This window comes from Glycine soja, chromosome 8 (assembly GCF_004193775.1).
Source record: "Glycine soja cultivar W05 chromosome 8, ASM419377v2, whole genome shotgun sequence".
Classification (NCBI taxonomy): domain Eukaryota; kingdom Viridiplantae; phylum Streptophyta; class Magnoliopsida; order Fabales; family Fabaceae; genus Glycine; species Glycine soja.
In genome coordinates this window covers 21,978,826-21,992,313 of record NC_041009.1, presented here as the reverse complement: position 1 = coordinate 21,992,313, position 13,488 = coordinate 21,978,826, and the positions used below count along the sequence as shown (strand labels likewise).

The window sequence follows — 13,488 nt, the reverse complement described above, 5'->3', positions numbered from 1 at the left end:
AATTCAATTTGAAAAGTCATGACCCTTCAAAATATAATTGTGTAATCGATTACCAGAAACTTGTAATCGATTACCAGTGAAAAATTTCAGAAAAAGTTTTTTGAAAAGACACATCTCTTCAAACCATTTTGAAAAGGCACGAAAGACCTATATATATGTGTGTCTGACTTCAAAAAGTAAGAGAAAGATATCCTAAGTGAACTTCATTGTCAAATACTCTCTCAATAACTATTGGACAAACACTTGTAAATCTATTGAGAGTTCATCCAGGAACATCAAATTGTATTATCCATTCCAAAGGAGAGAAATCTTTTTGTTCATCTCAGAAAGTAAGTTGTAATCAAGAGACCGGTTGTCTTTTGAATTTTGAGTTTTCTGACCACAAGGAAAAGGGATTCCTTGAGTTTTCAGAAGTTGTAAAAATGATTTTTACAAAGTTAGTGAAAATCTCTAGTGAGTTGCTTGAGGACTGGACGTAGGCATGAGAAATGGTCGAACCAATATAAATCGAGTTTGCATTTCTCTCTTCCCTTATCTCATTTATGTTATTGCAATCAATTTTATCTTGTATGTTTAAAGAACATTATTAAATTGATTGCTGCTTCGTCTTCTACATTTTTGAACCTGTTATTTAGAAGGGGGTTAAAAGTTTATTAGTGAAAAATTTTGAAACTTAATTCACTCCCCCCTTCTTAAGTTATCGAAGTCACTTATCCAACATTTTTCTCACACTAAATAATCTAAAAATTTATTAGTTTAATTTTTCGTATTACTTTCTTTCTATTCGAACTATTCTTTACTTAGTTATTTATGTTGGAATTTTATAATTCCTAATTAATTAATTAATGTGGACTACATATTATATTATAACATTTATATTAGTTATTTATATTTTTTATAGGCTGAATATAAGTGATCTAATTTGGAGGCCTATTAGACTATCAACAGAAAAATTGATATGAACTTAATGAGCGAAAACCAGTTTGACCCATTAGGGGATAATGAGAACCCTAATAGGTTTAAAACCTGAGGCACGATTATGGTCCGCAACATACTAAATCAAGAAACAGTTTCTCCTCTTCCCATTTAAAGAGAAATGACAGTCCCATAAGGAATAAGGTGATTTGGTTAAGGAAGATCATTAAACCAATTGTTCATGACTATTATCTAGATTCCGCTGCGTTTGTTTGATCAATCATTATGGATTTAAGTATTTCTAAAACTCTTCTTGATAATCTAACATAATATATTCCTGGTGGTTATTGATATTTTATAAGGATCTCTTAAAATTTCAACAAATAGTATTAGAATCACCATTACTATTAGATTATTAGGAATTAAAGTTGTCCGGTTCATGGTGTTATATATATATATATATATATATATATCCCATTTATTTTTCTATCTAGTAATTTTTTTTAATTAAATTGATTGACATGATATATTTCCAAAAGTAGTCCCTATTGTGAAAATTGATTTGATTAAAATTACATAGATTTTTGTATGAAATTCTTTATGCGAATTGTGTTCGGACCAAAGGAAGATGCAATTTGGTCAAATAATATTGTACATGTGATGATAAATGTGTGACAATTATAAGATATTTTCATGTAAATAATAGTCGGTCTAAAGAAATTATATTATTTGACAAAATTTATCGTTAATATTTGATCATTACACTGAGAGTACCAATTAAAAATTAATTTCTTTGTCAAAAGACTTATTAATGTTGTGCTAGGACCCAAAGGAAGACACAATTTGGGAGAATAATTACATGCTTGCGATGGTAAACATGTGATGATTATAAATAGTGTGATCTTTCATATAAATAATGAAATTTACAAAGACAAACATTATTTGACTGGAGTAATCATCATATAAGTTTTTCATGTGAGTAATGGAGTGTCCAAAGATAATCTTTATTTGATAGGACTTATCACCAATGTTTAATCAATGCATTGAGAGTATCACTTGTAATTAGTCTTCAAAGACAATAAAATGGAATTTAAATAACTTTTTCTCTTAATTTTATTATTTTTAATAATTTTTAACCTGTTGAAAAAAATGTGTTTCTAATTGAAGGAAGAAGAAGGAAGAGAAAAATTGTGGATTCAAATATCTCTTGTTAACATTTTAACAAAATTATCAATTTTAATTTTGGGATTAAGAAAAAAAAAACAAACACCTTACCTTCTCGTGTAGAAAGAAGAAAGAGTGTGACGCAAATGCAACACTCTGACTCAACACTCAACAGTATGACTCTCTCTTTTTACACTAGCAGACCCAAGCAATAAGCATCATGTGACATCAATATAGCAATAAATCAGTGGAACAATGAATTTTAAATTTTTGTGTTTTAATGGAAATGGAATGGTCCTATTGCGTTCCAAATTGTGAGTGAGTTAATGAAACATATTTGTATCATCCCAATAAAGATGGGCTAACATGAGGCCCAATACATCATACGCAGCCCAAGGAATCAGTGGGACAACTCATAGAATGAGGTGTTGCACGACCCAAGAGTAATGCTTTTTTTAGCTTTTTATTTTTTTCTTTCTAAACTAATGATTCTTTTAACTTTTATCATTTTGTCCAACAATATATCTAAATATAGTTAAGAGGACTATTTTTTTTACTCCTTTTCTAAGTGGGAGTAGTTGAAAAAATACAAGAACTTGTAGAATAATTTATAATGTGGTAGCTGGAAATTTAAGGATATTTTAGTCTAAATATATACTAATTGAGTATTTTTTTTTATAATCTTTGGGTCATTATAACCTTAAAAGGACTATTTTTTTGGAATGAGAATATTATTTTAGCATATGTATTCCATAAAATAAAATCTACTTTATACAACTAAATTTACTACTTCTGAATACATAATTAATATTATAATTAAAATTTGTAATAAATAAATATTTTTAATATATAAAATGGAATTTAAATTTATGATAAATAATTTATATTTTGATATATTATTATTTTAAATTATTAATCATTTCTTTAAAACAAATATTAAAATGCAAGCTAACACTAAAGATATTAAAAATAAAAGATTGGAAGAGAGATAAATGGTTAAATTAAATCATTCATTTGATATTAAAAGCATAAACATGAGATATATCAAATGCATTTCAGGAGATATTAAAATTTTGAAGATAATATATATATATATATATATATATATATATTGTTTTTAGTCTTCATATTTTAAATTTTATTTATTTTCTCTTACTAAATAATCTAAAAATTTATTAATGTTTTCTTATTATTTTTTCTATTTATTTATTCAAATTAAATAAAATGTGAGAGGTTTTGATGGCAGACGAGGGAAGAAGGAATAATATTTAATATTATTAGTTCATTAATAACAAGTTTGTGTCGCCTACAAAAAAAAAGTTTATGTCAATCACAAGAAAGCCAAATAAAAACATGCATATAAGCATATTCAACTATGTACACTGAAAAAAAAAAAAACCCTAGTAAGATCGATGGAGACATGGAGTGGTCGATGAACTGGCTTGGATGAACTTATATATTGAACTAGTTGCATGCATTTAGCCAAAAATACGAAAGTTCATCCAAACATGTCTTTTCCGTAGAAGAGGTCGTTATCGTATGCATCATCAAAACGAGAAGTTTTAACATCATTTTGCATGGAATAATCCCCTCCAACTCGAAAGGTAGCTTGATTTGGCATGGCACATTTGCTAAACTGGTCAACATAATCAGAAAAACCTTGTGGTTCATCAAAGTCCCATAAACTAAACCATGAGTCATCATCCACTAGAGTACTGTCTTGCCACGTGGACGAGAATCCCTCATGCAGGGAATTAGGAACGGTATATTGGTGCTCTGTTGTTGGATACATGAAGCCCATTTCTTGTTGCTTACAATTTTGTGTCTCAAAGGATTTTGTTTCGTTTACGGTCTCTTCATGAGACATGATGCTTTTAATATCATACTCTTGAGGTTGTTGTTCCTGTTGTTGCTTGTGTTTCAATTGTTTAAGCACCCTTTTCACTTTTGGCCTTTGCAGCTTCTTCTTGTGTTTGGATCTCTCCCTCTTCCCGAAGTGAGTTCTCCAGTAATTCTTAATCTCGTTATCAGTTCTACCCGACAAGTACTTTGCTATTGTAGACCACCTGCATGTTTTTGTAATTCTCATAAAAATAATAAGTTTGAGAAATTAATTAGAAAAAGAAGGCAAAGAAGAATATGGTGTCTATTAATTACTTGTTACCCAAGGTTGCATGCAGTTCAATAATGATTTCTTCTTCCAGCGGTGTTAATTGACCTTTCTTGAGGCCGGGTCTCAAATAATTTACCCATCTTAACCTGCAACTTTTGCCGCTCCTATTTAATCCTGAAATTCAATTACAGGAGAATTAATAAGGTAGGACACTGTCTTAAAAAAAAGGTAGAAGCCAGAAGAGAAATATGTACAAAGGAAAAATATAGATGTTTCCTTCTTAATTATCAAAATTAAGTGTGTGTCATATAAGTCACACAAAAATAACTATGAAAAATTTCACAATTTTAAAGTTACATTTCATTCACACTCATAAGAGAACTAAATTGCAAATATATCTTTTACCATTCACTTTAGGGTAATAAGATATAGAAGCCTATACATCACAAACACCCGTTTTACATCTCATACAACGTATATATCTCGTGAAATTTTCATCCCATATACCTATATACTTTATTGGCAAAAAAAAAAAAAACAAATATATTCGTACAAAAAGTGGAGTTCAACCTTCATGTATATATTCGTCTGCATTTTCACCTTCTCCTTGTTTTTCACATTCCCAAATTTTACTTCTATCGTTTAATAATTTAGGGGTACGTGGTGCAATATTCATAATATATGGGAATCAAAGTAAAAGTAATATACCTGTAAATTTCGCCACCGAACTCCACCTACCATCCCCATGCAAGCTAACATATTCACTTAACAACTTGTCCTCTTCACCAGTCCAAGGGCCTTTCCTCCACCCTTTCTGTGTAGCAAGCGAACCCATCATAGCTACCACGATTTCACTTTAACTTATTAGACACAATCCTACTTATATCTGTGGTTTCTATAACGAATATTAATATATCATGCTCCATTTATACCATGTTAGTGGGCCATATCTTAAATAGATATTATCATTGAGAACTTTGAAATTAATTCCTCAGTTCTTTATTGTGATGTCAGCTATATACTCCACATATGTTTCACAGCTTAATTACCTTTGCAATGAGAATGGGGCTAGTGGATCAAGGAAATCTTAAGCTCCCGTACGGAATATAATACAGATATATTCCAGCGAAAGTAGAAATATGGTTCATCATATGCACGACATAATCTTTAATCAAGACAAAAAAAATAAAATAAAATAAACTGGAGTGCCTTGTTGTTCCCTTGAAAGTGGCTTTTGATCCAAGGCTAGTCCAACAGCTGTATGATTAATTATTAATTAATCCTTAATTCAGGATTTAGATTACATGTATATTGATTATTAGAATATATTTGTAAAGCATGCTATTTTGTTTTATGTTTTTTTTACCAACCTTGGCTGTGTGCTTTAAAATTGTTCAATGAAACTAACCATAATTTTCAGCATAGGATTCCAATTAAGGTATAATGGGGAACATGACTATGTGAAAGGTGAGTCACTTAGTCAACACGTGGCCTTCCTACTGTAATTAGTAGCATATTTGGTGCATTAAAACATTGTTTAATTGCTTAGTTCATATGATACTGAAAGTGGTTTTGCCCGTAAATAGGTATTGACAGCAACTGAAACAATTGAAAAATGTAAAGTTGTTCGCTAAAAGATGCAAACGAAACTTCAAGATCTTCTAAAGTTTCGTAGGCTTTGGTATGGGATGCTTGATTTGATAGTGCTGAAAGATAATGGAATGCTTTATGGATCTTCTTCGTTTAAGAATTTTGCCATTCAAAAGTAGACAATTAATATTAGTGGCGTTTACGCTCACGTGTACATATGCAAGATTACGATCTTCTTCCCCAAATCTAATTTTGAGTGATGATGCAAAAACAACGACAATCGATTTCAAAGTTTTCTCCATACAAATGTTTGTCGGAGTTTATTTAGAGATTTTTTTTATTCTGTAGCGAGAATATGCCGACCCTTTTTTCTCTATGTTCATATTTCATAATAGCGTTGAGCATCGAAGATTACATATCGAATTAGGATAAAAATATACAATAGAGTATAATAGAATAGGATAAACAATAACATAACACCATCTTATCTTATTAACATAATAATAAATAAATTATAATATAATAGAATTATTATCCTATCGTATTTCCTTTTATCTTGATCGCTAAACAAATTTTAAAATAATAATTATTTTAAAATATTTTTTTATCACGTAATAATTATGAGACTTAAGAAGTACTAAGGATAAGAGGAAAGGGAGTATTTAACAAGTAATAATGGGCTTTAGAATTATTCCAAAATTAAATGACATTAGGAAACAAATGCTGGTGCCTGTCAGATCGATCAAGATTACTGGAAACAGCTAAATTTTGATGGCATTTATTTAACAGTGAATTTGATTTTTCTATTATCCTTTTCATGCTATTTTTATGCTACCCGATTAAAATCATAGAATTTTCATAATTTTTAAAATTAAATGTCATCATTGTTATTTTAATGGCACAACGCGCAGAAATAATAAAAAAGTCAAATCTACAAAAATGTATCCACATTCACGAACGAGTTGTTTAACATGAATTAATATGAACAGGTTGCTCACTCCGAGTCATCATATGATGTATTTGTTTTCCCACCCATTTTACCAATTCTTGGAATCTTCATGTTTTTCAATAATCAATTTAATTAAAAAAACATCGTTATTTATGAACGTCCATAAGTTAACCTGTTCATAATTACCGACTTCAACATATTCTGTTCTATCTTGCTGGGCTCTATATGATGTAGTAAGCTTGTTCTGCATATGCCAACTAATGTGTAAACAGTAATCCTTATCTTTTTAATTTATTTAATTCAATACGTCCCCGATTTAGTTAACTGTAATAAATCCTCTTCTCTAGTTTAATTAAATTATAGTGAAGGTAAATGCAGATAAAAATATTTCAAAATTTTGAAAAGTTGAAATACATGACAATTTATTTATTTTCTTTTCAAATTTTGTTTGAATAAATTAAACAATTCATTTTTTTTTATTTTTTGAATAAAATAATTTGGTTTTCATCGCATGTAAAATGTTATTTTTGAACATATATTAAAAAATCAATTTATATTTTTTTATCAAAAATAAACATTAGCCAATTACTTAATAATAAAAAAATAAAAATTTCTTAAAGTCAAATGATTAATTATATCATTTTAATTTTTTTTTCATAGATAACTACAAAATCGAATATTAAGTTTTCGGTATTCTAATTTCAACATATAATTAATGAAATATTTTTTATTAACAAGAAAAAATATATTAATATTTTATTATTATTAATTGTATTGTAAACTTGTATTTTAATTATCATAAAAAAGCAGAAAGAGCTGTGCGCAGTAGTTAAATAGTGGTCGAATTATACTTCTTTAAAATAAAATAATACCAGTTTCTTGGTACTATAATATATGTATACTTCTCTACAAAAATAATACCACTTTCATGGTAAAACCGTAAAAGAATACCAATAGAAAAAACTTGTATTCTCTAAATAGTATCAATATGGTCTAAAGCAGTTAAAATTAGTATAAAATATGATTTTTCTGTCTATAGTATATCTACTTCTATTTTTTTAGGTTTATAATAATATCTACTTCTTAATTGCAATCTGATAAGTAATTGTAATTCAATGAATTGACTAAATTTTCTACAATTATCTAATTATCGATCGAAGTTGATGATAACGGTGAGGTGGCAATATAATAGTTATAGTAGTAGACTAGAATTTTTGTAGACTTCAGATGTCAAATGTGTGAATTGCGTAATTGCGTGCAAACTCCCTCATATGATCACCCATCTTATGTATTTACTATTAAGTAGGTAGCGCCTTAAATAATTTTCAAAGTCATACTCCACCAATCAGAATTCAGACTTAATTCGTTATAAATAATAACAAAAAAAAAGGAATTCAGACTTAATTTTAACTTTTCTTTTTCTCTGTATAATCAACATACAGTTAAAACTTTATACATTAATAATGTCAGGATCGAAGAAATTTATTAATTTAGAGAGTTATTAATTTATCAATAAATTAATAATTATTAATTTAAAGAGTTTTTAAGTAATTATATTGTACATACCAAACAAAAAGATAAATTAGTCTATGTCTCTTAGAATTACGTTGCAGCGAACCTTGAGACTCAACGTAAATTAGTAACTATTGTGTTCATATGCATTGAAAATCAATAATAACTTTTGAAGTACTTAAAATGTAAACAAGAATAACAAATGTGTTCAATATATTCTTAAGCAAGTTTGACATATATAAATTATATGACCTCGAGACTATGATCAATCAATGTGGCTATCGTAATAAGATGAATATCGACAATCTAATGAACTACCCAGGTGAAAATGAAGCATGTTCGGAGGTTCAGAGTTTAAAAGATATTGTAGGTACTATCATTGAGAACAATGCGGAGGATGACGACGAAGATGATACGATGTCTTTGGAGCCTGTTACGCGAAAGAAAACACTTATAACGTCGAACACTCTTTATAATTTTATGATACAATATAAAAATACAACACCTGAACTATTGGATGTAATAAGAAAAGTTAGAGATGAGCTCCAAATAGACTTGAACTTTAAAGGAAAACATACAACTATTGAATCATTTTCAATAGAGTATAATATATTTTTTTCAGTTTCTAAGAATTATTAATTTATGATTTTATTGGGACCGAAAATTATAAAAGGATCTCACCAAAAATTATTATCTTATTATTTTATTAAATTTTTCAATTTTTTACATTGATCCAAATCGGAACCAAACAAATTTATTATTTTAGAGAATTTATTAATTTATCGAGTATTAATTTAAAGAGTTTCTACTGGATAAGAAATATATATGTGATATATATCAAACTTCTTTACGCCTTCATTGCCTTGTACACAATATTTAGAAAACATTGTCTTGTACACACATTCAAGAGAATATAGGAGTTAACAACATGGATCAAAAGCTTGTCTCAAGCTGGTTCCATCTTCATTCCTCAGTGCCCTTATCCTACGTGCAACCACCGGAAAGTAGACCTGGCATGGTTGTAGCTTCCGACAAGAAAAAATCCTGGTGGTGGATCTTGGGCTACATGATCGTGCTGAAACCTTGAAACAGATTTTGAAAGCCTCCGAGGAGTTTGGGTTTTTCCAGGTTCTTTCTCAAGAATTTTCTTTTCCTTTGTGTTTTAAGTAATTTCACTACCTATGTGTTTTCTACTTCCATCTAATAATTTCTCCTTTTTAAATTAATCAGCACACATAGCAGGTAACTATATAGTAAAAAACTCCAGATAATAACAAATTGCTTCATTTTCGTGTACTAAAAATATGTAGACTAAATTACACTTTTAGTTTCTTAATTAGGTATCACAATATGCATATGGTCCTTTGAATCTCAATTGCATAAAATGAGTCTCCCTGGTATCATAATTGTACAAGTTTAGTTGCTCCATTAGTTTTCCGTAAAATATTTAATAAATTTTACAAATTTTTCAGTTATAATACATACAAATACTAGCAATATCTTAGCGGCTAATTATATCATTTTTTTTAGTGTCATATGAGTAAAATCTATTATTTAATAAAGGATTTGATAAATATAATATATGATATTGAAATTGTTTCTAACTATCTTAATAAAAAAAAGCAAAAAGGATTAGCAAAAGTATTCTAGAATCAAAAGTGAAATTAAGTTAATATGTATGATTAAAAAAGAGCAGCCAAAATGACAATATAACTCCCACGCACATAATGGGGTCTAGGATGAGACTATTTTTGAGAATTAATTTGAATACACCTCAGTGCTAAAATGGTGAACACATTTAGTTAATATATATGAAAAACTGTGATGTAGGTTATCAACCATGGAGTTTCCAAGGAGTTAATGGATGATACACTGAATATCTTCAAGGAATTTCATGCCATGCCTGCTGAAGAAAAGATAAGGGAAAGCTCCCGAGACCCAAACGGAAGTTGCAGGCTCTATACAAGCCGCGAGATTAACAACAAAGACATCGTTCAGTTTTGGAGGGACACATTAAGACACTTCTGTCCACCTTCGGGAGAATTTATGGAGTTTTTGCCTCAAAAACCTGCAAAATATCGGTAAAATAATATACAAGTCTATCTATTGCGCGCTTTCATTTTATGTATTTTTTCTTATTTTAAGTATATAGTTTCTTGTGCAACTTAATTTAAATGAGCTTCACGAAATGCAATCTTATTTCATCTTTGAGTCAGCATTTATATAAATAAATTATAGTAAATCCTTGACAATGATAAATTGATAATGATACTATAAATTTCAATTCAAGTCAGAGATGCTTTGAATGTACGTAGAAGTTGATGTGTTCTCGGGTCGGTTGACATGATATCTTACAAAATTATAGTAGGTCAATCAAATTTTTTAATTCCAATCTATTATTTGAAGCATAATTAATTCCTATTAATTTTATTTCTAGATTATTTCATATTCGTCGATTTTTTTTCTCTACATGCATTTTCTAAAATAAGTTGGTAATGAGATTTTAACCATTACACTCGGTTTAGTCTGAACATCCATGAGTCATCACTGATTCATCTGCAATGTCCGTATGCATTATTTATACCATGAGTCATCACTGATTCATCTGCAATGTCCGTATGCATTATTTATACCATGAGTCATCACTAATTGAACATTATTATCATCTCTACCTACCGTTACTATAGTTGCATATCTAGTCCTAATTACCAAAGAGTACAATTGACATCAACACTTTCATATATATAGTTACCACCCATTACGTACAACTAACTACGTACCTTCCCTCTTTATGAAAACACACACAAATCCAGTTGACAAATATTTCACAATTTTTCCTCGTATATGAGAAAGTCAGTCATTTGGGGAAAAAATGTTGGAAATTATCTTTGTAATTAATATGTGTATATTTACTTTCCTTTTCTAGATAAAGATACAATCCCACTAATTGTGTGGATCACACTATCTTAGCATTAGTATTAGGACTGATTGATAATGCATGATGTATATATATTATACTTTTTGTAAATAAAACATATCCTTCAGTACCCTTTTCTTGAGTAAAAGCACATTCTAAAGGGTCATTGTCTTAAATACAATAATAATTGTTATTAATATATTATTATTGGTATTTATTATCATTATCAGTGATTGTAATCTTAACACGAAAAATATTATTTATCTTCTTTTACAACCCAACTCATTCTAATTAACGAAAAAATTATTGTATCCACTACGAATTGGCTATTAGCTGGTTTAATGTTCAATAATTTAAGTAATTTTTTTTTGGTGATGGCACGTTGCAGTGAAGTTGTTGCAAAATACGCACAAGAAATGAGAACACTAGGAGTCAAAATTTTGGAGCTGTTATGTGAAGGATTAGGGCTTGACCCAAAATACTGTTGTGGTGGACTTAGTGATAGTCCATTATTGCTAGCTCATCACTACCCGCCTTGCCCAGAACCAAGTTTAACTTTGGGAGCTCCTAAGCACCGAGATCCAGACCTTGCTACCGTTCTTCTTCAAGAAAAAGATATAAATGCACTTCAAGTCTTCAAAGATGGGGAATGGATTGTTGTTGAACCAATTCCTTATGCTTTTGTGGTTAACATTAGCCTTATGTTGCAGGTGTATGTTTCTCCATCATGTTAGCTCAGAAATTACTAACTACTAGTATTTGACATTGATATAATTATAAGTAGTACACTAGTACATTAGTTGGCATAATATTTGTATTCTAAAACTTCACATCACACACATACATGATGATTAATCACTTGTACTTAATGGGATTGAAATTACTTGCTCTCGTCTCGTGTCTTATTTCTTTCTTTGTTTTCTCAATTAAAAATTGAGATGTGGCAATACTATTATATCTTTCCTAGTTACTCAAAAAAATTATCTTTCCTAGTTAATTTGTTAATGATCGACCATATAGGTGTTATTTTTTAATTAGGAAAACACTAGGGTAAATAGCTAGGTCAAGTGATTTGGTTCCTAATTCGATCCCATTCATTATTAGATAAGGTTTTGCATGACGTACGAAATTCAATTGTGACTTATCAATGTGCAGATCATTAGCAATGGAAGGTTCATCGGTGCTGAACACCGTGTCGTCACAAATTCAGGCATTGCGAGGACCACTGTTGCATATTTTATCCGTCCAACAAATGAACAGATTATAGAACCTGCAAAGCTTTGGTTAAGTTCTGGTGCTCGCCCCATCTACAGCTCCATTACATTTGAAGAGTTCGTGAGAAATTTCATGAGCAAGGGTCCTGACATTGAACAAGAATTGCTCTTATAACCTTCGTAGGAAAGTGCACTTTATAGAAACGTTAATGCATGCCCCTCTCAAATGTTGTCAGCCAATATTTTATTGGTTATAATTCATTTCATGCAATTTCTTATGAAAATCATTCATGCTAAATAACACTTTTCTGTAAGGAAATAGTATGATCAGTATCCATCAAGCACTTCAAAGATTCAAAAGCACTTCAAAGATTCAAAAGACCCAAGCTTAAATACCCACTCTACAATCGAAATTTTGAAAGTAATACAGCCACAACATTACGGATCTAATCTTAACCAACCCAAAAAGTTTTCTGCACCTTTTGACTCTGCAGGATACACTTATTGGGACTATATTGATGTCTGGACGAATGTGTTTTGACATCAGAACAATAAATTCAAACATTCATGGTTAATTTATTTCAAAAATAATATTGTATACAATTTTCCAAACTGGTTTATCCAATGGTGAACTTATTTTGGTCCAATCCCACAAATTTTCCCAGAAGAAGTCCAATAAGGATTTCAACAATTCAGCATAATGTTCAACAGCTAGGAATCAAGAATTCCAGCTGATCTAATGTATTTTTCCAGCTTTGCTTTGCCATGGATCTTTTCATGGCAATACATATATGGAAAAATAGATAATAACAAGCAATATCCACCTTTGCAAAGACATGCTTTTGTCAAATGGTGGAGACAATTTGATACTTCAAAGGCTGCTCCGGACCAAGTCAAGAACTGGTTTTAGAGTCACCCAGAATTTCTCAAACCTATTGACCCAGAAACATCATTATTTTTTAATCAAAAATCTCAACTTGCAACATTCCTGGCCAGCTCAAAATCCAAAGAAAGCCTTGCGCAGAACCTTAAAGAAGTTCTCCAGCTACTTCAACAAGAAGAAGAGAAAAAATCTTCAAAGAAAGAGGTTGAATCTTCGGAAGACATTGATGAT

At 29.8% G+C, this 13,488-nt stretch overlaps 1 protein-coding gene and 1 pseudogene across 1 annotated transcript; one reads left to right on the top strand and one right to left on the bottom strand.

The window, feature by feature from the left end:
* Window positions 1–3,341: 3,341 nt before the first annotated feature.
* Window positions 3,342–5,091, bottom strand: LOC114421018 (transcription factor MYB57-like). The gene is made up of 3 exons (XM_028386767.1): window positions 4,901–5,091; window positions 4,237–4,366; window positions 3,342–4,145 (listed from the first exon to the last, which is right to left on the bottom strand). Exons 1-3 carry the CDS (start codon window positions 5,028–5,030, stop codon window positions 3,578–3,580), a joined length of 828 nt encoding a protein of 275 aa, XP_028242568.1. The 5' UTR covers window positions 5,031–5,091; the 3' UTR covers window positions 3,342–3,577.
* A 4,078-nt stretch (window positions 5,092–9,169) lies between these two features.
* Window positions 9,170–12,549, top strand: LOC114424027 (annotated as a pseudogene).
* The last annotated feature ends 939 nt before the right edge of the window (window positions 12,550–13,488 follow it).